General features: G+C 40.3%; 1 protein-coding gene across 1 annotated transcript; it reads right to left on the bottom strand.

The window, feature by feature from the left end:
* Positions 1–1,444: 1,444 nt before the first annotated feature.
* Positions 1,445–27,824, bottom strand: nup210 (nucleoporin 210). The gene is made up of 40 exons (XM_041058245.1): positions 27,224–27,824; positions 26,304–26,443; positions 24,811–24,942; positions 24,056–24,152; positions 23,611–23,761; positions 23,043–23,175; positions 22,668–22,826; positions 22,346–22,414; positions 22,140–22,246; positions 21,611–21,751; positions 21,338–21,475; positions 20,934–21,089; positions 20,535–20,733; positions 19,243–19,388; positions 17,918–18,136; positions 17,459–17,632; positions 16,980–17,172; positions 16,622–16,728; positions 15,763–15,867; positions 15,138–15,239; positions 14,821–14,949; positions 14,433–14,560; positions 14,218–14,353; positions 14,065–14,127; positions 13,469–13,648; positions 13,306–13,386; positions 13,070–13,201; positions 12,627–12,785; positions 12,082–12,173; positions 11,751–11,925; positions 10,985–11,160; positions 8,447–8,667; positions 7,912–8,048; positions 7,006–7,120; positions 6,105–6,251; positions 5,324–5,574; positions 5,023–5,227; positions 4,405–4,524; positions 4,031–4,108; positions 1,445–2,761 (listed from the first exon to the last, which is right to left on the bottom strand). Exons 1-40 carry the CDS (start codon positions 27,379–27,381, stop codon positions 2,658–2,660), a joined length of 5,655 nt encoding a protein of 1,884 aa, XP_040914179.1. The 5' UTR covers positions 27,382–27,824; the 3' UTR covers positions 1,445–2,657.

The following is a 27,824-nucleotide window of genomic DNA, read 5'->3' as shown; positions in this document are numbered from 1 at the left end:
TGGGAAATAATGCAAAGATTGTAGCTGGTGTTGTATATGCCCCTCTGTGGGTTATTTTTTCAAATGCAGCAGTGCATGTTTGTGGGTTTTATGTCTGTAAACATAATTTTCACGCACCCCTGTGATTAGCTTTGAGTAATAAAAACACTAGAGCTGAAATGATTAGTCAGTTAATCAAAAATGGAAAATATTCCAGGGCTTCTGCTTCTTAAATGTAAGTATTTTCTGCTTTTCTATAGATATCTATAGATTTTGGTCAGAAAAAAAAACCCAAGAAATTTGACCATGTCAGCACAGGCCCTGAGAAACTGTGGTGGGCAGTTTTCGCTATTGACATTTCACAGATTCACATTAAATGGATTAAGACTGAAGACGATCTTTAGTTGCAGGCAAAAACAAACACAAACCCCAGGATTACTAAAAAGTGTATATGTTTTAACAGTAAAATTTTCAATGCAAATGCATCCATACAACCAAGTCAGACGGCTGCAGCCCTGAAGTGTACCACAGCTGATGTTTTGCAAATCATCCTGTGGTGCACATTTAGTCTACTCACCTACTCGAGGTTGTGTAGCAGTTGCTGACATGCGGGCAGCTGCTGAGGGCATACAAATGAGCTAGGTGACTGGGACCCACCACAGCAGCCCGGAGCAGTGTCACAGACAGATGGGAGATATTTGATCAGTGGTCGCAGACCTTTTCACATCCTCAGGGAGTTAGAAAGAAAGACACACCCCCCCACACACAATCCCCTCGCTCAGTGTGTCATGCACAAGAATGCAGTGAGTTTGTTGGCTCTTGGATACATGGGAGTTCAGCCAGACCAGTTTCACCAGTTTCTATATATAGGAGCTTTATATTTATGCCTAGTACTTCCCTTGAATTACTAATTTTATATCTTGTGTTGCAGTCAATGTGTTTGCTAAAATAATCTTGTTGAACTGTTATCCCCTTTACTGGGTATCTACTATAGGGTTTTTCCACATATACAAAATAAATTGAGAAAAAAAGTACACAGAAATAGTGCAGATAAGACAAGGAAACAATTAAACCATGACCCAAAAACGCAGACTAACATTAACAATATTGAACAGGATAAGACTGATGAGATGTCAACAAAATGTATGTAAAAGATCAGATAAATGAAACAGCACTGGTGCAGAAAATTAATTCACAGGGATGTTAGTGTAGGAAATTGAAGGCTGAATGTGTGTAACTGACAGAACCAGTGGAGTAAAACCTTTCTGGTTTTAGGTTCAGACAACGTCTACATGTGTATTTCAGATTATTCAGAGAAGAAACGATGCTTTCTGCATGACTGTTCATCTGTCAAAATTCTCTGTTAAACGAACATTGTGTTGGGAAGCAGCTTGTTATTGGTCTCTTCACTGTTATTTTATTTATTTAAATATAAACTATCCAGTGCAAGAAAAAAAAATGAACATTAAAAAGTAAAACCTTTTATTAGCAAGGACAAGAGCATATACACACAAGCAAACAAATTTGCATCTGTATTATGTGCTGAAAGCTGTTCAATATGATTGTAAGGCTTGACTATGAATCTTAAACACAGAAACAACACTGAACCTCATTTATCATCACACACATTCCCCTCTCAGGGAGACTGAATTTCACTAGCTAACATAAATACCATTCCTCGTCAGTTTTTCTTCAAATACAAAAATAGTTTCATTTAAAACTAAGTCACACTCTTATGCCTCAGCATTTAAACAGTGCTACATTAATCTCTTTCTGGAAATGTGGACAGTTAAGAACAAACAGAAAGAGAATCATAACATTTTCAGAAACGAGACTGGATTACATTTCATTGCTTATGAAAGGAAGCAACACGGAGATAAAAAAAAAAACAAAACAAAACAGAATGATGGTTCACATTTCTTAACTGTTTCACATTAATGAATTAGACCGGAGCTGCATGTATTGTGGCTCAAAAACTCAGAAATATTAAATTATCAAGTTAAATTCTCCAAATAAAATGCCCAAAACAAAAATAAACCAACCTTTTTCCGGTTAGGGTTAAGCACATTTGAAGGGTTCAGTACTTATGAGAGGACGGTTTCAGTGGATGACTTTTTCACAAAAGTATATTTCACAAAATGTATAAGGACAGTTTCTGCTCAAAAAAACAAAACAAAAAAAAAAAAACCAGAAAGCAAAAATGTGTTGCTTTCTATGATACAAGCCTGTGATCCATCCTGAGATATTAAATTTCACACATATGATAAGTGGCACACAAGTAAATGTCAAACAAACACAAAAAGCAATATTTTTTTAAGCACAAACTAGTGATTTGGTTTTTAAGCGCTGTTCAAAACTCAACAGATCTCACTGTATAACAGAGTGGTCTTGTATAAAACACTTTCCAAGTCAAACCACAAAAGACATATATACTGTATATAAACTTATCCCCACACACAGAAACGTACACACGGAAAAAATAGCCCTGTTATTGTACTGCAGCTCTTCACTGATCTGCTATTATGAAAATGGCAATTTTTCTAAACATCTGTATCAACATGAAGACAATGGAACTGACATTTTGCAGTCACATCATACAGCATTCATCCAGAGGGACAGAGGCACATTCAGTATGCATTAACGGCCTGTGGAGAATAGAGACCGGACTGGGGTTTTTATCAGGACCTGTAGTCTGGAGAATAGAGACGTGACCGGGGGCTGCTGTTTGGATCAGCCCGGTTTATTGTGTGGTTGAAGGAATTTACTACTGGAGAGTCCAAACCTGAAAAAGAGTAGAATATAGCACTGGGTAAATAAAGCATCTACAGCAGAGTAAAGCTCATTTTATTGGCAAAAGATAAGTAGATAAGCAAATCAGCTGTTGACAAATACGCCAAAAAGGGAACACCACTTGGATTAAAAGTCACAATCAAATGGCCTAATTTGTATTGTTAACACGTATGAATCTCTACCAAACATACTGCAGCAGCCAGAGCACAGGCTGTATATTGTGACATCAATAGTGCTGATGTTTCATTCTCAATAAATTGGAGACTTGAGGACTAATACAATGCTTTTTTTCTTGGTTTTACACCCAAATGATCTTTGATTTACGATGGGTGAGGTAGCATTTCTTCAAAAAGAAATCTATTCTGACTGCCATAAAATTGTCCGGGATGCTATCAGACACCTCCTCTATCTTTTCTAATTAATTCTCGGTGGAGCTTTACAGTCTGGTGGCATCACAGATTCAGGGGTTATACAAACTCCTCTTTACTCATTAAAGATCAAGTGAGCTATGGAGTTCAAGAGTTTGACATTTGGCGCTTTATCTGTTTGAATGTATGCTTTAGTCTTATTTTTTTTGTAAAACCCACTCTTTACAGCAATATTTTTGGTCATTTGGATGAAACTTTGTGTTCTTCCACACGGGACAGATGCAGGCAGGAAATCTGCACGAAGGCAACACAAACAATCACGGAAGACAGTGAACGCAACACAGTACGGGGTTATTCCTGACTCAGATCAGCCAAGACAAAATGAGGACTTTGTACCTAAAAGAGGGGCTACTTCTGGGTATTAATAGTCCGATACGGGCTAGAAAGCTGCACTTTGTAAATTATCCAGCAGACTGGTCCAACACCATTAACTTCTTTTATCCCCTACGCAAGAATCATGTCCAACAGAACAGAGAGTCTACAAAGACTCATAAATACAGTTAAGTGCTCAAAACAAACCCCAGACTCAGAGGTTGCAAGAGGCTTTTGCCCACAGCACACCATATGGAAAAGAATCACCAAGGTGGAAGAAGCTAACAGCTGTTGTTGCAACATACATCAGCAAAGACATGGTCTCAATTTACACGGTGCAGAAACAGAGGATTTGTGAGTTGGTGAACTCGAACCAAGGCAGGTAATGCAAAGCCGAAATGTAATGTAATGTAATGGGAAATGAGACTGTATTGTTTCAGTCTCATTGTATTGTATTGTTATGTGGATATGAAATTACCTATATGGTTATACCGCACAGCACTAAGGTGACAGTCTCCTACCTGAGATGGGTGGTGGTGTCCTCTGGATGAAAGCAGGGTGATAAGTTTGTGACCTTGGAGAGAATACTGTGTGGAGGACTGCAGAGAGTAAAAAACAAATTGAAAACACATTATCACACTGGAGAGCTCAGTATCACAAAAAAGAAAATCTCTTGCAAGTCACAAACTACCCTCAAAACTTTAAGTGCTTCAAACTGTCACTGCCACTGATGGACACGAACGGAACTTGTCAAGTTATGACTGCTTCAAACTGACCCGGCATCGCCTTGCAATGTTGGAGGCAATAAATTTCATACAAACCCTTTATTAGTGTTACAGTTCCGACAACTACCTCATACGAGCACAGCATTTTCAAAAGAAATGAGGTGACCCACCGATGATGACGATCGCTGTACCAGCCAGCAGAGCGAACAGGGTGAAGAACATCATCTGGTAGCAGTTTATGAAGCTGTGCAGGGAGTGGTCCCCCTCTATGTTAACAACTGGAGGAGCAGCTGCTGAGACAGAGCGGTGGATCAGATAACTGGCTGTCAAAACCTCTTTGAAGGGCTGACAACACATGACACACACAACAAATATTGCCTATTGCACGGAGGGATAATGATGCTTGTTACAGTGGTACTGAAATGTGAAAGGAATATGGGTTATTGTAATGTGTGGGAAAAATTGTCGATAAAGGTGAGGCTGTTGCTGACACTGTAAAATGCAACTTCCTCACAGCAGCATTAACTTGTCACGCAGTAAGGAAGTGGAGGCAGCAAATAAACGGAACAATGTTAAACATACAACGTATTTTAGGATTAGGGTGCGTGGGCCGCAAATGAATTATAATGAACTGAATGTTAGTTCAAATTTGTTCACAGTTGATTTTTTGAAAAAGTGACAGCTCTACTAACTTTCCTGTGACCTTACACACAAAAAACACTTAAAGCCAAATGACTGTGTGGCTTGAGGCACAGTGACTTTTCAGTGGCACTGAAAGGATATCTGACCTTGCATTGTAGCACTGGGATCAGCTACGTGAATCAAAGTGACTGGGATGACGAAACTCTGGCCGGAGGAAGCGCTGCTTATGGAAATAGACGCAGAAGCTGCTGCCTGAGGGTCCACAGCACTGACGGTGTACTTTGAGAAACTGGGAAAGCCGTGATGTACCTCCTTCTCTTGGACAGTAATGTTGGGAGAGGTAGACACCACCTAAAGACACAGAAAAGTGTATGCAAACTTTTTTCTTAAAAGGAAGTTACTTAAAAGAACGTTATGCTAACTAAAAAATGTATAGCTTTGTCTGACCTCCATGTTGGACAGGGCGGCAGTGGGGCCGTAGATTGTGAGCTCAGCTGATGGATGCAGGTTTGAGAGCAGCAGCTCAGTCTGGTCAGAGTAGAGGCCTGGCTCTATGGGCAGCCTGGCACTGACCTGTTCCCCAGAGAAAGCACTGCCCTCCACACCTGCTTTCACCAGCAGGTTGGTCATGGACATGCTGAGCACACGGGTCTGTTGGTCAGACATTGGCTGCAAGGTCATGGAACATGTGTAGAGACCTGGGGCAAGAATTGAAAGAGGTAAAAATGACAGTTGCATACAAGGAATATATGTTCCCACTCAGTTCTAATCTCTGGATTTGTCAGTGAGGCTCATTTCACAATCACATGCTCTCATTAGGTCCTCAGTGGGATCCAGCTGAGCGGTTATAGCCTTGTACACACACACACACACACACAGTGGATCCCCTAAGAGATAAGCCAGCAACTGGGGTGAAGTCCCAAAACTCAAACACAATTAGAAGAGTGGTTTCAAACAACAGGGAGTCTCCTCAGTTCAATATAGTCCCTTTTAAATTCATTCCATGGGCAATGCAGATATCGATTATGCCCTTGTAAACGTTATTTTCCTTCTCTTCAAGTGTCAAAGTATGAACAGTTAAGAGAGGAAAAGGAAAATGAGCCTGCAGTTAATGTTTTCAACCTCCACCTTCAAAAAGCTAAATGTAGAGCGAAGGGCAGCCCCAACACCACAACTATGGTCCATCACTATGGACACGATCGCTGGTCTGAATTCAGATCTAGCTTACCAATGTTAGAGTCAAAGCTCATGTGTGTTTTGAAGACATTGTGAGCAGGGAAATCAATAGCATCACTGGTGAAGCTGAGACGGCAGCTGACCGAGGTTTCTGGCTGCATTTGGGAAATAGCTTCAGTCTGGGCAGAGGAACAGGTTCCTGCGTGGTAGAGCACACTGGCATGAGACACACAAAACCTTTGTGCTTTATTAAACACATTAGTCATTTATGAAAGGAAAAGTTGTCAATATTAATGCCTCTGACTTTTATTGATTTATTTATGAATGAGTTTTTAAAAGTAAAAGTTTGGCTTTTTGAAAATAAGCTTGTTTAGATAGATGAGAAGATCGATGCCACTCTTATATGTCTGTTAAGCTAACCCTATACAGCTACAGCCAGCTGATGGATAGCTTAGTTTAACACAAAGACTGGCTTTGTCCAAAGGTAACAAAATCATCTTTTAAGACCTTCCTCAAAAGCTCACTAATTTGTTTAATTAGTACAAAAATCAAGGTGTAAAAAAAAAAATAAAATAAAATAAAATGTGCCAGACCATTTCTTGGCTTTGTGGAGGCGCCAGGAAGCCAAGGGACACTCCAGGAAGTTACAGGTCATGGCCAAGAAATAATCTTGCACATATTAAACATCCTTTAGACAATGAAATATTGATTTTACACTTTGGCTTTTGTATTGATGAAATAAAACAAGATATAATGTGTTAATTAGTGAGATTTAGAGGTGTGGTACGCTAAGCTAAGCTAACAAACTGCTGGCTCCAGCTTCATATTTACAAGACATGAGAAGTATCAATCTTCTAATCTAATTCTCAGCAACAGAGTGAATACGAGCATTTCTCAAAATGTTGATCTGTTCCTTCAATTACTGATTAATTATAACTGAGCCAGTTCAGTACCCATGAGGTTGGTTCCCCTTTCTCTGGTAGTGAGGTGGACCTTTGTCTCCTTGCCGTTCCTGATAGGTGTAGCCTGTGCCATAGCTGCAGTTCTTTCAGCTGCTTCCACTATTACCTACATACAGGGACAGAAAACAATCAATAAACTGACTAAGAAGATTCAGATGTGTACTTAAAATCATCACATTATCATTTACATCCACATCTAATTGTTTTAAATGAATCATATCAGACTGTCAGCGAAACAAACTAATTAAAACACAAGTGTCTAATTAACAATAACATTATTGCAAACCCTATCAGTGTCTCCTCTCACACTGATCTAAAGACATATAATTCATTTAGTTCATTTTTGCTTATGAGCACCTTTTAGGTTAAGATATAATACCCCAAAAACAAATCTCATTAATTTTCACTCTGCTAATATGAAATATGCATTTAAAATTGCGGGGTTACATTCAGCTCACGAGCAGGAAGGAGCATCACTGGATAGAGTACGGTAGCACTACATTCCACACACCATCATGCATGAGACTCAACAGTAGTATCGACATGCACACATGCACACACATTTGGCAGAAACAATGCTACTGAGAGGTGAGGATGGATACACCTGATGTACTTTCATTCTCGTTGTGATATACTGCTGAAGCACTGACACAGTATGATGCACTGGCACAGAAGATTAAAATCTCTGGAGAATAGAGATGTCGAGAGTAGAAATAAAGAAAGCAGAGAGGTGTGCGGTTTGCGTAATTACAACACTCAGTATGCTTCTTGTAGCTCATTCATCACAGCCAGGTTTAAGAGAAAAAAAAATATATATACCAGGGACACCTCATGCTTTGTCACACAGTCTGTCAGACAGCTAGTTAGGATAGTATTTACTACCTAAAGATAACATACCTCTCTGTAGGTTTTCAAAACACCAGGTATTTCGTAGTACACAGTGACTGTCCCAGAGTCTCTGGCTACAGCTGCACCACTTTTAGGATCCACCTGAAGAACACCATTAGCTGAGGAGCTCCAGGTACCATGAGCGCCTGCAGAGAAGGCAAGATGGCGTCCAGCTTTATGTGCACTTGGCCAAAATAAAACTTACAAAATAAACTGCTTGTAAAATTAAAGGTACAAATACAGGGCTCTCCTCAGCCAACAAAAGTACTAGAATTCCAGTGGATTTAAGATAAATAAAAAACTACTTCATCCTTAAAGTAAATTCAATAAAAAAAAAACAGAGCAAGAAAGATGCTGGTGTGGAAGGACACAAAGGCAGGTAATATACATAACTAAACTATCATCATTACACTGTCAAAAAAGCCAACATTTTATTTAATTCAAGATGTTTTTCCTTTCTGTCCAAGATAGTTATTTTCTAATTACATGACACACATATACCATGCAGTGGATTTCTTGCTTAAATAACAGGTAGACCGCTCACCGTCTGGCCTGGTTAGTTGGGCAGTGAAGCAAACTACATCTCCCACCACCAGTCTGTGGGCCTCATGTGGATAAATAACATGCTCAACGGGAAGTGGAACATAGTCCGCAACGCCCATGTTTTCACTGTCCCACACTGCAAGAAGGGTGAGGCCTACATTGACCGTCCGCACTGTCAGGGTATGGTTACCGGGTCCAACCCCCACCTGCACCAGGTCATCTCTGCAAGACAGAACAGAGGCACAGCTTTTATGTTATGGATCACTCTAATAACTAATCACAAATTATTTTCACTCCCAAAAAGAATTTAAATCTCTGATAACTAATATATTAACCAATGTTCCAGACTTTTATTTTATTGATCATTTATTTTAGAATTTCCTTTTATTTTGCAGATTAAAAAGCGAGAATAAGCAATAAATAACAACGGAAAATTTGTGTTCTTAATTTGTGTCTTTGTGTTATTAATCTTGTGTCATACCATCTCTCTGCCTGTCTGTCTATCCTGACAAAACAAGCTCTTTTAAACCTAAATTTCTATTTTGGGAACAAAAACAACACACTCTCACAGGTGGGCTTTATAAGAAACACCATACTAGTACTGGTCTCCCTTTGCTCTCAGACAGCCTCAATTCTGTGTGGCATAGATTCCACAAGATGTTGGAAAGACTCCTTTAAGATTATGGTCCATTTTGACATGACTGCATCACATAATTTCTGCAGATTTGTCTGCAGAGGTGCACATTTATGCTGCCAATCTCCCGTTTTACTACACCCCAAAGGAAAATCCCAGGAGATCAGCAGTCAGGCACCAGCGATCATGCCACGGTCAAAGTCATTGAGATCACCCCCCCCCTCCCCCTTTCTGATGTTTAATGTGAACATTAACTGGAGCTCCTGACCTGTACCTGATTGAGTTTAGGCACGCACAGCTGCCACATGATTGGCTGATTGTATAATTGCGTAGCAGGTGTGCAGGTGTTCCTAATAAAGTGCTTGGTAAGTGTAAACATCTACACAAATATCAAAAAACACATTCATTTAGGGTTTAGCAGGTGATTAATTAATGCAATTATTCATTAACGGAAGTCAGACATGGATAATATGAAGCTACAGTAACTAAGTTTAAGGAGGAAAGACCACACCTTGCTCTAATCCAGTTCTTTACTGCATTACCCAATGGCCCATCACTGATCCCCATTTGACCGTCTGTTCATCCCCCTGTGATCAGCCCCTTTAATTCTTTCATCCACAATCCTGATTCATCCCCTGCATCTCACCTGTCATTCTAATAAACTAATTTCCACACATTAATGACATTATCTTTGATACTGAAGTCCTTGGTAAGCTGAAAATTGGGCCAATAATATTTGACATGCTTAAAATAACCATTCAATTAAGGAGATTTAAGAAAAAAATGTAATATTTCACATGATTTAATGTTTTATTTCCTACTGCAAAAGTTCAACATCCAACTTTATTTATTCTTTTTCCCCAGAAAAAAAATTGCTTTTGCTTTTCACCTCCATCTCCAAAGCATCCATTCTGAACAAATGGGACCAAAGTGTTCCAACCACAGATACCAGTAAACTCCAACAAGCTCCTTTGAGACTCAATTGGATGTAATCGCAGAGCAGTCCTCTTAGTCCGAAGACTATCGGCCTTTTACTACTCTGATTTTGATACTTTTCCCCTAAAATTGTCTGTCAGCACTTGGAGAACAAGGTAATAGAATCAATTTATTGTGCAGACAGATGAGGGAGTCCCTCATCGGGAGTGCAGCAATGCTCCTCCCTGCCCAACACTCCCATTAATTTAGCTCACTCACTCAGGTGGAAACTACTCCATCTGAAATGAGGAACAGCCCAGTAAATTAATGTTGTAAACTTCACGTAGAGCCTGCCACTAAACCCTGCCATGACCTCAACTACTCTGGTTGTACTGTAGAGATATTAATGCACAGAAGCTGAACAAAGAGGAGCTGTATGATGTATCACGGCGCTGGCTGTATAGAATTAGTAGTGTTATGCATATAGATTTTGCATAGATCAATATCGTAAAAATATACCATGTGAAATACATGCAAATTAAATTCTAAAAATCTATATTCTGTCAAGAATCCATGTTTGCAATTTTTTACACAGAAAACAGTACTGGATTCCAACTGAAATACATTTGCTGTTCAGCTGGTACAGGGTGAGTCGTTTGTGGGTTGACACGACTTGTCTGGCAGGAATTGAAATAGTGGAAGACATTAGGTCACGCAAGGCTGAGTGAGGTTGCACGAATGGACCACTCAAAAGAAAGGCCTCAGTACTCTCTTACTATATATAGCCCAAAACAGCAGGATAATAGCTTGCTTTTCAACCTTGAGGTACTAAGAAAACTGCAAAACATATCCTCCCTCCTTTGCCCCTCTGCAAGTTATCTTTCACTCATGGTGTCACACAGAATTCATGAATCAATTATATGAACAAATGACAGGAACTGGTGAAACATAATGGGAAGTATTAAAGAACATATAGGCTGTGTAACTGACCTGTTTGTGGAAAATGTAAGGTGAGAGTTGGAGCTGTGTAGGGCTTCTCCAGTGCTGGCATGAAAGTGGACATTGAAGGTGAGTACTATGCCCAGGGGGAAGGCTTTTAGGCTCTCTCTGGTGTGTGTGTAGAGCACTGGACTGGCACTGAAACGCATGTAGGACACAAGCACCACCTGAGAAATGAAAGGAGGAACCGGTGTTACTCTCAGTAACCGCAGGGACAAGGTCAGCTGCCATTTCAAGGGTAACTACTGTTAAAAAATCACAGAGTGACTATATGACACAGTTCACTAAGAATTATGCTGTCGCAAATGTGATAAAACAAACAGCTCAAGGTTTAGTATGACAGATGACACACTGTTAATATTTGATATACTGCTGATATTTTTTTTACAAAAAAACCATATAAAAATCTATGACAGCAGAATACTCCTTATGTATTCTTGCTCAGGGGATAACAGATGGAAAAAAACATTGCTTTCATATTTATTTATTTTTGATATTACCCATGCATTTCCTATTCAAAAATAAAAAAAATGCCTGGATGTACAGTAGATGAGTATGTTATTGATATCAAGTTGCTTGAACTAACATTACTCTTTTTGTAGTTTTTACTTTCTAATGACAAACTGCTGTATCATAATTTAGGGTTAAACCCAATGACCTACCTGGACGGATTTCCCTATCAATATCCATAGGATACTGCTTTTAAAACAAAAAAAAAAATCTGAAATGCATTCCATGCTGTGCCGCTCAAACTGACCTTCACAGCAAGGATGAGAGTTTGATTGACACCAAAGGTCTCTTGTGAGGTGATCAGCAGCGAGGAGATGCCGGTGTGAGAGCCAGAGAGGAGGAAGCCCTTATCATCCACCTGAGCGATAACAACCTGGTCAGGGCAATCCAGCATCCGATAAGAGAGTGCACCCACACCATCCCTGTTAAACAAAGAAGAAAACAATCACGACACAATCAATACATCTCCAAGTGATGTACATGTTTCTTTCATTTCACACTGCAATACATATACATATTTATGCCTGCACATGCTGTTAGAAGAGTCAAAACCCACTGTGCAGACACTTGTAACTCACCTGTTAGTTTGGAGTTTGAGGGCTGAGTTGGGAGCCATCAGCAACTCCCCAGCCTCCACTTCAGGGTTAAGAATTTGCAGCTTATCATAGACCTGGATCAAAGCAAAATGTTGAAACTCCAATTATTAGAGGCTTTTAATCAGTCTTTGATGTTTCAGCACTAGTGACATGTCATAGTTTAATGCAGTTTGAAGCTGGATGCATTCAGCTCCAACTAATCTGCAGTCTTATCACTGCACAAAGTTAACAAGTCCAGATATTCCAAAGCTCAGCAACTTCAGGACACTGCTGCCTTAAATGTCAGCTCCTCTATTATGAAGAAGCAGCAGGGGGACATGGTCACGATAAGCAAAGTAGTCCATAAATGGGGTCTTTAGAAAATATCTGGTTACACAGGATTTATAATACTCAGGAGCTCAGGACACACGGATATGATGCAGTGCTTTTTTCAGGGACAGTGGGTCCAAAAGTCTGAGACCATTCAAGTGAATGAGAAAGTGGATCCCACTGTATATCTGCAGAGAGTTGCAGCCACAGTGCTGTACCTGGATCTGGATCTCATCGCTGAGCTCCTGAAGGTTTCCCGCTAGCTGTCCAGCATTGGGGTCTGTGACTCTGAGCACCACCTTCAGCCCTGTCCGCCCTCTAGTTCTTCCAGTCACCCTCATGCCAAAGTTGTGCTCTGCCTGGAGATCCACGTTAGCCTGACGGAGACAGACGCCATTATGAGAACGGCAAAAATAGCAGCAGCAAATCAAATAAAAAGGCAAGAGTGATGAGGAAGCGGAGACAAGGCAGAGGATGACAAGGAAGCAGAGACAAAGCAGATGCTGGTTTTTAATCATACTATAACACAGGGAACAGCACATCTTAAGTCAATCTAATAAAAGAATCGAAGGGACAACAGGAGCCAAAAATAGGAACGGTTCAGTGGCAGAAACTGCATGTGATACCAAATACATGAGCACAGTCCCTGAGTGCAGCGTACCTCAGTGTGCCTTGACTGGATATCCAGGATCTCTCTCTTGGTGGTGGACCAGTGGAAGGTTAGCCCAGGAAGAGCATTGCCAAAGGAGAAGGGTGTTTGACTATTGGTCAGACCCATCACATATACAGGCATCTAGAAAAGAAAACAAGCTTAATCAGTGAGTACAACATCACCCACAGAGAGTAATAGGTGAATTGTAATTCCTCTCAAAAAATCAAAACAAAAAAAAAGCATACCTGTGCTCCTGTCTTCATTCTTGTAATAGGAGCTCTGATTCGAATGGCTGTCAAAAGCACAACCTCAACTTCTACTTGATCCTGACAAAACAAGAGAATAAGCTTCTGATCTGTAAAATCTAAATGAGCCAAACACTTGTCCACAATACCTGTGTATACTTACCTGAGACACAACAACTAACTTCCCAGTTTCGGCATCAACAGCTTGGACCAGTCCAGTCACAGTGACATTACCAATGGCGATACCCCTGACATGGCCCATGCCATTAACGGAAGCTATCTCCTCATCAGAAATAGAGAAAAGGATATTGGACTGAGGCTGAGGGCCACCCTCAGATGTGATCTACAAATGACAGGAGGAATGAAAAGGGGAGGGATGGTTTGAAAAAAAAAAAAAAGAGAGAAACAGGAAAAGATGATCATTCTCATATGAGAGACAGTGACAGTTTAGTCAGCTGCATTCTGCAGTGCAAGGTCTGATAATTAGTTGAAAGCATTTATGCTTTGTGTATTAAACTACAGCAATTATGATGCTTCTTGGATACATGGTAAATGGTTTCTAATTGGAGCACGAGTTGAAGAAAATGAAAGGCAAGCTGGATGTTTAACCAGGAGCAATTAGGCTAGCGTCATCTTCCAGAAAAGTCCTGGCAGAGGGCTCTTTTGGAAGATAAACTAAGGACCAGATGAACTCTTCTGGCAAGATGAACGGAGCCCAGCTGTTTCCAGACATAGCCCAAGCATCAGTATTTCACATACCTGCATCATAGCTCCAATTAGAAGAGTCATTTTCCTGGGAATGAGTTTGAATGGTGGAAAGACCTAGAAGTTAAAAAAGAAATTACAATGTGTGCAACATATGCAAGAATCATAATATGAACTGAAATTATAGAACTTCACACAAAATTATACCTCAATTTGCTGAGGTGGGGATGCAATTTTCTTCCCATTTTTATCCACAACAACAGCCGACAGAGTGGTCTGACCAATCAGAACACCTTTCACCATGAAAACAGCTGTATCATTTTCTGTGGACTCTGCTAATGGTCTGCAAAAAAAAAAACATTCAGAAACTTATATGAATCCGTGCAAGTGGTTAAATCTTTAACAAATTTCTCATTACTTACTTTAGAGAGACTATTGCAGAAGCTGCCTGGAGTTTTAGATTCATAAAATGGAAATAGCTGGCTGGGAAGGGCCTCTTGTTATCATCCAAGACTCTGACATAAGCTCTCACAGATTTGCCAATCTCCACCTGTAATCGAGACGAATGACATCCATCATTAGGGACATTATCATTTTGGTTCACAGGCAGGTCAAACCTAATGATACTAATTCAAGGCCCGGATAGCTTTTATGAAAATCGAGAGGGAAAGTGTAAGAAGAGGACAACCATATTTAGTGCTTAGACGTCACTGAGGTATTTCAGGAATGTTTGGTACTAATAATAGGGATCACCAAGTGAAGCAGTGCCTTGACCCTCCAAGATGAGGGATTATGGGGGTGAAAACTGACCTTGTCAACCACTCTCACATAAACCTCCAGGATGTCAGAAACATGTACTGTGGCTTTGGCAGGTGCTGGAAATGCCAGACAGAGGTCATGAACCATGACCTTGACCACTCCGGGGTGGACGGGAGAGACCTGGGCACACACAGGAAATCAAAGTGGTATTTTCATTAGAAAACTCTCTGCAAAATTTTCTGCATTCATTGGAGCAAATTTGAGCTCTGGTGTTCTTTAATGCATTATCCAGCCAAGGAAAACAATTGTAAAATTTCTGGAAATACTACAGTATGTTGATCAGTATCACAACAGATGTTCCTTCTTACCTGAGCAGTTCCTTGGGCCTCCTTGAAAACCACATTTGCTATCCCTTTAGCACTGGTATTGATGAAAAAGTGTCCTGAACCCTCTCGCAGGGCCAGGTTCGCCTGCAAGACAAAATGCATCAATGCCTCGTGAAAGTGCTGAAAATGATTATATGACTAAAATAATTCCATATTGCCGGGCAATTCAGAAAAAAAGCCCCAGTTTGTTGTCATGTATTTGTGACATCCGGCTGGCTTTGCATGTGACATCAAAGGGGAGCTCTACCCACATTCACTCTTTAAAATCCTCTTACACAGGTCACTAGCTGTTATTTAACCCCCACACCTGCCAAACACTGCTTCTATATCACATAGGATCAGGAGAGGGGGGCCCACTGAGCGAAGTTTCCACTTTGTCCAGTGCAATGATTATTAACATTTTAATTTTAATCTCTATTGTTTATTCTGCAGCTGAGAAAAGACCAAATGACATTAACAATTTATGTTTAAACAACAAGTGCAATTTCAATTTTTACTAAAACAAATCATGAAAAGCCAGTGTGTCTATCAGTGCTCAGTGTTTGGGAGGGTGAAGAGATAACCCAGTGATATGTGAGACCACAACACTGATAAATTAGTCTCTTACCCGCACATCTGGGTGGTTGTAAATGGTCACAGTGTCAGGAGAAACTTTCACATCTTCAACCAACAGGAGCTCCAGAGTGGCTGAGACAGGGGTCAAAGGCTCATACTGTCCAGAAGAGGAAGAAGAGTTGAAACAGGATGAGTGCTATTTTGTAAATATTATACCAACAGACAATACAGTATGCTGGTAATATGAAATTATGAAGGAAAACCTGAGTGTATAACTGAAAATGGAAAGTAAGCTGAAGTTGGGACAGATCAAAAGCAGAAGCTTAAAGGGGCAATATGTATTTCAGTTTAAAAGATTCAAAAATGAACAGTTTTGACATTATGTCAAATACGTCTATGTATTGTGTTGTAGAGATATCTACAATATATCTAGAGATATATATAATATATATTTTAACAAGCTAACCAAGCCCTGCCCATCCCATCTTGTAATACCACTTTTTACCTCAACAGGCAATAGTGAGTCACTGTAGTGTTCAGACTGCCCATAGTCCAACATATAGTAGTAGTTACTCTAGTAGGCTATAAACCTGTGTTGCCCACCGGAATTTGACCCAGTATAACCGATGGCCAACTCTATTGTAATATAATGCCCCCTATTTGTCTGGAGTTTGACTCAGAGCTGACAAAGATTGGACTGGGAGTGAAACAATCACACACCAAAAAGACATATATAACCTATTTAATTGAGTAATCTCATCGAGCCCAGGAACTCTTTTGCAAGGGAGCCCTTATTGCAAGAACAACATTCATATTTTGAATAATGTTTCATTCAGCTGCTTCTGCTTTTTGAAGAGGAAGTGACAAACTTTTTGACATCTCTCAGTGGTTGAGCCATTGTTTTCACTTACTGGACTGGGAACATTGGCTGCTGTTAGATGTGAAATCTGATAACCCAGAGCTGTCACTGTAATGGCAGCAATTCCTGTCTGATGATGGACAAGAACTGTCTGACGTCCTGCCACAGATGATAACCAAAACAAAACAAAACAAAACACAAAAACAATCAGTAATTACATAAACACAAATCCGAACTCTTTGTCATAACTAATCTATAGAATACAGGAAACACAATAAAAATGTATTTACAGTGATAGCTGAATGCAAATTTCTAAACAAAGGAGTAAAGTTAGGCCAACAACCCACGCTCTCCTACAAACAAAACCAAAGGCAGACCGAATGGGTTTAAGCTAAGTGCCAGTATTTTACCGTGAAGTTTCTTCTGTTTGTTGCCGTCTTCGAACAGCTGAAGCTCCATGGGCATAGTGGGTTCAATACTGGCCAGCGAAACCTTCGTAGATTCCCACAACACGCTCAGAGAGCTGAAGTTGTCAAACTTCCTTCCTTGTTGATCAAAAGCAGCCAAATCCAAAATGGGGTTACGGTAATTTGAAACAGGTACCTACAAAAACATAAATTTTATAGAATTAATTCATTTTTCTAACATTTAATGCCCATTATAGAAAAACATCATTTTCAAACTACTTTTTCTATAATTTGTTAAGAATTTCTCTCTTGAAGGGTAGATGTCACTTTTTTCAAATGGCAGGTGTCTCTTCTTAAAACAGAAGTGGATGTCTCCTTTGAAGTCTTAACAGCAATGGATGAAGTTAAATACTCAGTGCAGTATGATGCATACTGTACTAACACACTGACCCTGGTTACATCACATCACATCACATACATACCACTTGTTTGTTCTGCTGCAGCAGTGGGCAGGTCAGGTCCAGCTGTGGGCTGGTATACACTGGGACCAAGGTCAGGCGAGATGGTGGAGCACATACAAATTTGACCACTGCTGGCTCCACAGCAGGATAAGGATTGGTTACACTGGCTTTGTTCCCCACCATCACCTCCAGCACCTGAAGAAAAACATACTGACAACTGAGCTGAAAGCTGATGACAAACATAGCCATCGCAGTAATAAAGCAAGGACACTCTCATATGCATAGTGGAAATTTGAATAACTATATCTAGATTACAAAGCAAGGATTTCGAGCTACAGAATCCTGGCAGAATCTAATCCTACAGAATCTGCTATTTATTATCAAGGTACAAGGAAAAAATGTTTTGAAATCTAACCATACAATTATTTATTTGGTGGCATGACTGGTAAACAGAAACAATGTGATTTCAGTAGATCCCACCTGCTCTCCCAGGGCTCTGCAGGCTGCTCTGACCCAGTGCTGATTATAGTTGTGAGATGAGGGACTAGTCAGAGTAAGGCTCACACTGGCCTCATCCTCTGCCCTCAAGTTGCAGAAGAACCTCGAGGGCTCTAAAACCCAAGGTCGTGGCCCGCCCTCAAACAGCATGTCTTTAGATGATCCCAGAGTCACCACGGCCACAGACACAGGGTCAATAGCCTGCCAAATAACATTAGATTTTAGGAAATATTCCAGTTTATACAGTTATAACAGGAGACTTCAGGAAGAAATGCTTTTACAAATGTCAACAGATTTGGGAGACCAAAATGTACACACAAAGTTAATCTGGAAAATGTCATGGAGACACATAGGACATATTATTAGAGATATAAAAGATATAAGAGATATTTCAATTAAAAAATCAAAGCATATATTACTTGATATAAGCTTTGTTATTTTATGGTAAAGTAGAACTTAGATGGGGAAATATTAAGCTGAAATACATAGTATTACACAGCAAAGAAACAAAATTGGGTCAACCTTTAGCTGCCAGGGCACAAGTGAAGAAACATCACAGAAATGTCTGTAGTATTTTGAAGAATACTACTCAATCCCATGATAAAAAGATAAAAAGTGGCATCAAACAGCATGGTACTGCACTGATAACCTAAATGAAATATGCAGGAAAATCACAGCTACTGTTATCTGTGGTTCAGGAAAGACAAAATGTTTCATGATAGAATCATCAAAATAATTAACACCTCATCATAATACATGTTGTTCTGCTAAATTCAGTACTCAACCACAACAGCTGAAGTCAGTTTAAATCCTATGCAGTCTTATCACCCAGGTATAGAAAACAAATCAGTGTAGCAAGTGTATAATACATAATTAAAATGCGCAGAGTGCAGAGGAAACCCAGGAGGAGAGAATATTAACACTCGCTGATCATCGCATTTCTGCCTTGACTGCAAGGATAGAATGTGTGCATGAACTGTGAGACTGTGTGCATGGGTTAGATTGTTTCCTCAGAAGACAAAAGCTATTTGGAGCTTTAGGATGAGCTGAAAGAATAAAAGCAAATCACAACAAAGACTTCAGGTAAAGTTCAAGGCAGTCATACCTTGCAGCCGCCCCACAGCATTAAAAATATGTAAGGCACACTATTAAATAAACATCGAAAATTGCCCCAAAAGAAGATTTGCAGCTGAACGTGCACTGCAGAGGCTTTCAGAAATATCCATTATGTACAAAAGCGGGCCAAATTATATGCCTCGAAGTTCAAAGTGCACAAGACCCTGGAAGGACAAGACCTTTGGACTCACTCTGAGAGGAAGATAGGCAGCTATGGTGATTTTGGCACTGAGGTGAACGTTGCCATGGGTGTAGCTGACAGTAAGCATGGTGTACCCAGGGGCCAGGGCCTTGGCTCTCACACCACTGCAGTGATCCTGGCCTGGAGCCAGCCTCCCTGTATCAGGAATGAGAGGGTTAGAGGAAGCCAAGGAGTAAGGGAGAACGCAATATGACAATGTACAAGAAACCACTGAGACATAAAAATTTCTCTCCCTATCCTAAACCACACTGGAGTACAGAGAGGTCTTATTATTTGTCCCAGCCCACTCTTCTGATTAATAATACAAGATTCCAAAATGAAAAACTGTAGATCTTGCTAACAGAGGAACCTTCAAAGACATAAACTTTGTAAAGACAATCTGAAAGCCATAAATAATTAAAAATGCTTCAGTGTTAGGGAGGATTGTGCCCATACTGGTTGTTAAGCACAGTCAACTCAGTGTTTCCCATTGAATTTATCTGGGTGGCCAAGTAATACAGATTACAGTATTTATTATTTCTTTAATTCTCCCCTCTGTAATGTAAAACCGCAGTAGAAAGTGTACAGCTTGGAAAAATGTCATGTCATCATCTGCCGCTTATCTGGGTCCGGGCCCAGGTCGCGGGGGGGGGGGGGGGGGGGGCCACTGTTGCCCAGTCCACAATGCACCGAAGTCCTACGGCACCTCCCACAGGTGGTGGGCCCATGGGAGGCGGTGCTGCCCGGAGTGGGGCTCAAACCCACGACCCCGAGAGATTAGGTCTCGTGCTCTATCAACTGAGCTAACAGGGCAGCTAGCTTGGAAAAATGAAGTTTTTATTACAGTTACTGTTAAACTACTGCAACAACTGACACGGAACACAAGGGGCGCCACTCCCACACACTGACAGTGGCTGACAGTGGCTGTAAACCAGTAAGTAGACTGCACATATTAGTGCGAATCATAACTGGCCGCATCATGTAAAATAAATAAGGCGTGCCCACAAAATATTTTCATACCAACCAACAACTCATTGTCCAGGAGTCATAACTGATCAGTCATAACTCTCAGTGACTACTGAAATAATGTGATTTATAAATGAGTCCTTTGAGTGTGCATCCTTTGGCTAATGCCCTTCACTGAAAGTTATGCCACTTGGAGTCCATGAACGAAATTACCCACAGCATGTGATGATAGCTGACCAGCTGTTACATGCAAGAATATTGTGTTTTATGGTGTGTTATTTTCTGGAAAATTTATGCTGCATTACAATCTGGCCCAGTCAGATTCCCTAGACTCACCGTCCAGCAGCTGGAAGACACCATGGGTCTCTTCCTCAACCTGCAGGTCAAAGTGTGAGCAGTCACTCAACATAACCCGCTCTTTCTCCACCTCCTCCAGCAGGCCGAAAATCCTGAGAGGCAGATCCAGAACCAGGCCGACCCTAGCCTCTACTGGGCAAGGAGCAAAGTCCATGGCCACGGGCTCAACAACATACACCTGAGGGAAAAGACAGTATTATTATGTTTTAGCCTAAACTATAAATTTAAGTTTTAAGCTGCTTGCATACCTTGGTTTTACAATCATGACTTTAAAACAGACAAAAACAGTAACAATAAAGGATAACCATTTGTAACTTCATAATATTTAACAGGTGTGTTGTTTCACAGTGTGACACAAAGTCTTCCATGTCAACTTACCTTCATTTGGCCAAAGTGTAGTGGGTTGCGTAGATCATGAGCATAAACTACACTGACGCCAATGTCACTGACTGTTGTCATCACTCCTTTCACGGTCACTGTGGCGACAGCTGTGTTGGAGGAAGACCAGCTAAAATTTCCACTCCCTCCTGTCGCCTGTCACAAACACAAGGGAAGGACACCACTCATTTTTGATTTCACATTCAGACTCGGTGGTAAAACGACAAAAACCTTAATGTTGACTTTTATGGCAAAGTATGAATAAGAGTAATCGCTAAAAACAGTCTCACAAAGAGGATGGGTGAGACTTGTGAGAGGTCGTATGCTCAACACTTCCGCTCTATGACAGATTAAAAGCCATTCAAGTGCCAAGATTCTCATATGTTCTGAAAAGGAATAACTACCTTTATTGTGTACTGATAAGCTCCAATCTTGGGCTGCCATGGAAATGTGAGAATACTGGGACTAAGAACTATAGGGTTATAGATTTCCACATCCTGTTCATTGTGGACTGGGTTGGCGAGGGCATGGACCTTTCCAATCTGAAACACAACAGAGGCCACAGGAAATGATCAAGCTCTCTCAACTGAAGTGGGAGAAATGGGCAGAAGGTTAATGCAGTAATGATGCTCCACATGAAACACAGACTGCTGGGTTAAAGTCGCAATTAAACTCACTTCATCCACAACAGCTCTTAGGGTAGCATCAATGATAGTTAGGCCCTCTTTGAGCGCTTTCACACGATTATATGATCCATTCAGTGAAGACTCCAGGAGTTCAAAGTACTCCGCGGGAAAAACAGTGTCAATGCGGACATTCTGCAAAAATCAAAATAAACCATACACAGATTTTAAGATGAATACCTTTGTATCACTATAAACAGAAGCCTGGTTTCAAGCTTTTACAGACTATAAGGTTATTTTTTTTATGTGTCTAGATTTACATCTCATACTTTCAAACTGGTAGCAAATTACTGGTTTGAAATATAGGCTAATAAAACTCTTAAGGCAACGTGGGAAGGCCCAATGTGCACTAAATCTCTACACTAAAATCTTTTTTAAGGAAAATTCAATTCAAATTAATGGATTACGGGCCAATTGTCTAAGTAATGCCACTACTAACACCAAGCAAATAAAGAGAGAAAATAAAAAAAAAATGTGAAAAAAAGCTTATATAACAGCGGGGACTGTACTGAAGTGTACTTACATCAGAGAGGTAAATTTTGTAACCAGATTTATCGAATACTTCAATGAAGATATCATAAACTCTGCCTGTTTCAAGAACCCAGCTGTCTCCTGGATGAATTTTAAAACCTAAATAAATTAAAGAGAAAGAGGTTAGCTAACTCTTTTAAGTACTGATGCGGTGAAATACTTCTCATGATGTTTCAAATGGTAGAACAAGAAACAGACCTAGGTAGCCTGGTTCAACCACATACAGAGTGCTGTTCGGCAGGTGTGACACTCCTTGCATTCGAAGGCCTAAATTGATGCTACTAAGGAAACTTAAGTCTGGCACATTCATTGATAATGACTGCTCCACACATACTTTCTCAGTTTGTTTACTCTGATTCTCTGCTCATAGAAAAAAAAAGTTAGTGTAAAAACACCTTCATAACACAAATTACCACATATATATTATCAGCTGATGATGCCATGGCATTTGTGCTAATTATATTATGCCAGCATCATAACCACTAGACAGGCAGACAAGTGCTATTTTTCAGAAGGATACTCTTATGATCCAGCACCACGTTGATATGTCCCAGCTGAACTGCTGTAACTGTGGAAGTGCTTTGATCCAGACTGGCCACCGCAACGTCTGGGTTTCCATTAGGGCCAAGCACACTGTTCTGAAGGTGCAGCTCATACTGATCACATGGCATAGAGAGCTCTGGACAAACACAACACAAACACAAATTAACTTAAGAGGTGGCATTTCTGCACTACGCAGAGCTCTGATGACTCAACAAACATTTTTACTTTATTATTAAGGTAGTCAACTGATGCTCGAGCTGTGAGCTTGCTAAATAAAGCTTCATAAACGGTTAAATAGCTGAAGTAAAAAATAAAAATGATGGACTTTACTCTTCACTGAGTAGAGTCAGACCTGTGATCGTGCCCTGTCTCATCTTCAGGACTTTGTATCGGATGGAAGTTCCCGCCAACAAGTAGACATCAAATGCAGGACTCAGCAGGATGTTCTCTAAAATCAGCAGTCTCACCTCTGCAGCACCCACATCCTGTGGCACAGACACCATAGTTACAGAACAACACAACTTCAGCTTGCTGCCTCAACAAACCAAAATAAGCATATGAATCAAACTAACAATTTTAAACTGCATAAAACTGTAAGTTGTTTTTATTGTAATCAAGATAACTTATCTTTCTTCTTAGTTTGAAACTAGCTTTTTTTGGATGAGTACTAAGATAAGGTTTCCCTGATGAAAAGATATGTGAGGTACAAATTCCCCCACAAGACAGAAATAGAACTTAACTGCCGTTACTGCTGTGACATCATATTTAATACAGGAAGCAGTCATTACTAGTATTATGCAGTTTTTTTTGTTACTGATAGAGGCTCTATCACAAAGAGGGCACAGTTTAACTTGCAATATTTACTTTGTGTTAGTGTCAGCAGCCAATAAATGCATGTTTTATATCACGTAACAGCTTACCTTATATAATGACTCTTGCATTTTGGCCTTCAACTTAGCGTGTCCTGTTTTCAGTCCTGACACCAAAATAATATCGCCCTGTTTCCCAACACGCTCCATTTCAGATATGTACCCAGGGGGCATGTATGTGGACTCAGAGAATTTAAGTACCCTTAAGGAGAGAAGAGAGACAGATTAGAAGAAAAAAAAAATAGAAACTCAACTCAAGTATGGGCCCTTGCATAAGACCACAAGGATGATTAATTTTCAGAGGAAGAGGAAACAAGAAGTAAAACACAAAATATCAAACCGATTTGGCAAAACAACTGAATTTATGGTTGAGTTAGCATATCGGTGTCATTACGGTTGATAAATTTCTTGTCACCTTTTGGTTTGCTCACCAATTTTTCAATAAACCAGACTGCTCGGTTGAGTTTGAGGTAAGTATTAACACGGGGAATCGTACCGTAATGAATTGTAAGAGTCCGAGAATCCATTCACATCTACATCTTTCACTATAGTCCAGTCAAACACTAGACCTGCAAGGGTGCTGAAGGTGTTTCCTGCAATGTCAAGGACAAGAGTTAGTCTTGCTATCTCCTTAAGCCAGAAACCTCAAATATAAGACTAAAAATAGGTATGTGAGACACAAAGAGGAACAGAGAATATCTGCAGAGAGATTTCAACTTGCATCATGGGTATGAAGTTAGTACCATATACTTAAGTGTATAATGGATGCTGAGCACAATGTCTGAAAGCTTCTGGCAGTCGAATTAGCTAAAACAATAGGCATTTCATTACAAGATGCATGCTGTCCTTTTGCAATCTACTCCATCTGAGGAATCTAAAATGCACTTTTAGGCCAAAGCAAACAAAAACAAAACACCAGGCCCTGGAGCCATCATCAGAAAGAATCAGGCTGTAGCTACAGCTCATTAAACTAAGTGTGTCTGCCCTAAATGGAACCAGTCGAACAGAACAAACACAGCCACCTCACAGCCGCAGCCTGAAGGGGGAGAAAATGCTGCCTAGAGCCAGCTCAGTCATTACACTGGGAAGCCTTTAGAGCAGCAAATAAACAATACAGCGTGCACTCCTTACAACAGGAGAATGGAGTAATATTACAAGTATTGATAAAAATTATTTTTAAATGCCTCAATGGAATATTTAACAGCAGCAGCTTATGATAAGTTTATCCCACGATAAGCCCGTAAAAGATACCTTCAGAGTCCAGTGCACGAATTTTGAGCGCCAGTGGTGAGTCCTCAAGATACAGCTCTCTTGTGGTCGACACAATCTGGATCTCACTGACAATGTCGACAATTGCGTCACAGCGCAGTACCTGTCCTGTAACTGCAAATAGAAGAGGGGTATAAAATATTATACATACAATAAAAACGGTACTACAAAACTACACTTTCACCAAACACAGAAAAGCTCAGAAAAAAACAGCTTGATATTATAAAGGACCAGAAATTTAAAAGAGCAGAACAGCAATGCTTGTTGAGCCACAAAGTATAGAAATTTTCTGTACCTCCTGGCTAAAGCACTTTATTATGAGTGTATGGAAATGGCAATGGAGATTGAAAGCTCTAAAGCTTCCTCTACTCATGGCAGAGTGTACTGTTATCAATCAAGTAAAATGTTGTGGCTTTTCTGGTCTGCTAAGTGTGCTGTTGCACGGGTGACACATTATATCAGATTATGTTTTGGTAAATCTAAAACAGATGCAGTGGGTTTAGGCCTCAAAGTCAGTGACTGTGGTCTGGACAGATAGTCTGACCCAGATTTATTTTTTTCCTTTTCATTTGAAAGAGACATTTGAGATGTACACGGAAGTCCAATGTGTCTGAGTTTCCTGATTACAAAGCTGCCAGTCGTCTATGACAGAGCAACAGTGCCAGATGCAGCAGATGACAAAGAACACAGAGCAATCTGCAGCACAAACGTGTTGTGCGACAGAATGACAGTTTGTCTGGTTCTGTTCATTAGATTTGCGACTCATTCTGAACACATTTGTTTGTCACTTTTCCCATTTTGAACCAAGACCATTTGATTAGCTTGCAGCGCACAATTCTGGGTTTCCATTCTTTCAGGAGATTATTTTCCAGGAGGCTTTGATGAAATACAGTTGGTATGTCAGATACAGATCACACTGGACACTACTACTGTACTCATACTGTATACCCTACATACTTATATCTTGTTAGGTGGCTTAAAAGTCTCACTGCATAGAGAACAAGCCCCTGGACGTTCAGTCAACGGCAGGATGAGCTTGTAATCAAAAAAAATAAACCACAACAGTTTGTGGTTGCGACCGCCAGCCCATAAAATTATGATAGGCTCTTTTATTAATACTGATAAGAACACATGCAAAATGGCTGATGTGAAAACCAAGCCAGCAGCAACATCATATACCTACCAAGAGAATTTCACATTATAACCTAAAAAAGTTAATTATAAACAGTCTCCTGAAGGAACCACTAGCTGGACCAAATCTGCTCCTGGACACAGCCCTGTTAGATCAGCTGCAGAAGATACTCAGCAGCAGAAAAGCACAAAAACAAAAAACATAAAAATAATTTCCAAAAACACTAGCAGTTCCAGATCAATTAACTTTTAGCCATTTTCAAGTGTTTTTCACAGTTTGCAAAAATAGTGCACAATATTTTAGGTTTCAAGTCCTAATACACAAATAGCGTCGCTGTATTTACCAACATCTTCAGCCAGAATGATACTGGTCAGTCTGGAGGGCTGGGTGGAGAGCGCCTGGAGAACAGCTTTCCTGGAGCAGCCTTTGCCGCTCACTTCATCCACAGCCTGGATGCTTGCTATCTCTGGTCTGGTGGAAGACCTGGAAAAATGTGACAAGAAAAAAAAAAACAGGTCATGTACATACTATAAGTGAGGTATCCATAAAGTTCTTCATTTGACACAATAATAATGTAGTTTGCCCTTATGTTCATTATGGAAAGATTTTCGGTGGGATAACATTTTCATTCTTGGGGTGAAGTAGCAGCTTTACTGCACTCTTAAAATAAAATAAGACAAGAGTAACAAAAAGGGTAAAGGAAGCTACACAAATCCAGCAGTTTTTTTTTTTTCTGGGACAGTCATCCATTAAGTCATCAATTTCTGCCAAGAAATGAGGAATATGTGGATCACCTTTCAGCACTCCTGGCTTATGTAAAATTAATTTCGCATTAAAAGAAAATAATAAACTCATTATCTATGCAAGTGTTTGATGCTGTGTGCCAAAATAACTGAAATGTCTCTGATCTCTGAGACTTAAATCATCCACATCATCCTGTAATTTCAAGGTCTACACAGATGAGAGGGGAGTTCTTTACTTGTACATTAAGAGGAAAATAAGTTGGAGGAATAAATATTGAGTTAAAGTTCAAAGTGGGTTTCCTTTACTGCCTTCTTCAAGCAAATAATATCACTGTATAACCAAAATAATACACCTTCAGGTCTAACTTTACTGTATTACGGTTGTATGGCCCCCACACATTTCCATGAACTAACTACAGTGCATACAGTATCGTCAGGACATGTGGCCTGGCGACCCCCATGCAATATGACACTCCTCCACAAAGCATGGATCCCCTTCGGTTTTATGAGGCAGACTCACCATCTGTAGCAGCCCTCAGTAGTTTCCAATGTGAAGTTGATTCTCGTGCTTCTGGCAAGCGGTAGCAACACTTTGGGGATATTAAGTTTCGAGCTGCCGTTAACTTGTAAAACGGTGATTACCGATAGCAGCACAAACACTGATTTTAACGAAATCATTTCCGTTTCATGGGACCGCGGGATTTTATTGGCAAGCGATTCTCACAGTCGATTGAATGAACGCCGAGTTTCTGTGCTAGCTAAACTTCCTCCGTCCCATTAAGTTAGCTACTTGCGCGGTGGTTTTGGAGTTGAGGCTGTCACACAGACGTTCAGGTGAGCTAACATCGCCCCTGGAGCCGCTTCTCGACTCAAACACGTTGTCTTCCTGCTGAGTTTCAGTTTTTGTTAGTAGTTGACGGAGACCAGCCACATGATAGTAACAGTTGCACTTGTCCTCTGATCCACTTATTCAGCTCCTCCGCTCTGCTTGTCCTCGAAGACTCTCTGAAACACTCGAAACGACAGTTAGTTTGTAATCCCCGGCTTCATGTCGCTCTATAAACAGCTAGCAAGCGATAGCTTAACATAAACATGTTTTGTACAAATACCCGCCATTAGCA

This window comes from Toxotes jaculatrix, chromosome 2 (genome assembly GCF_017976425.1).
Source record: "Toxotes jaculatrix isolate fToxJac2 chromosome 2, fToxJac2.pri, whole genome shotgun sequence".
Classification (NCBI taxonomy): domain Eukaryota; kingdom Metazoa; phylum Chordata; class Actinopteri; family Toxotidae; genus Toxotes; species Toxotes jaculatrix.
Note: the sequence above shows the minus strand (reverse complement) of the source record. Positions and strands in the feature narration are given on the sequence as shown.

Bases quoted from the DNA above. Each gene is read 5' to 3' on its own strand.
- nup210 (XM_041058245.1), bottom strand. From the start codon at position 27,381: ATGATTTCGTTAAAATCAGTGTTTGTGCTGCTATCGGTAATCACCGTT. The intron at 24,943-26,303 runs GTAAATACAGCG...TTCTATTTGCAG, and splicing joins CATTCTGGCTGAAGATGTTG to TTACAGGACAGGTACTGCGC. The intron at 15,868-16,621 runs GTAAGTGAAAAC...TCTTCTGGACAG, and splicing joins CAGCCAATGTTCCCAGTCCA to TATGAGCCTTTGACCCCTGT.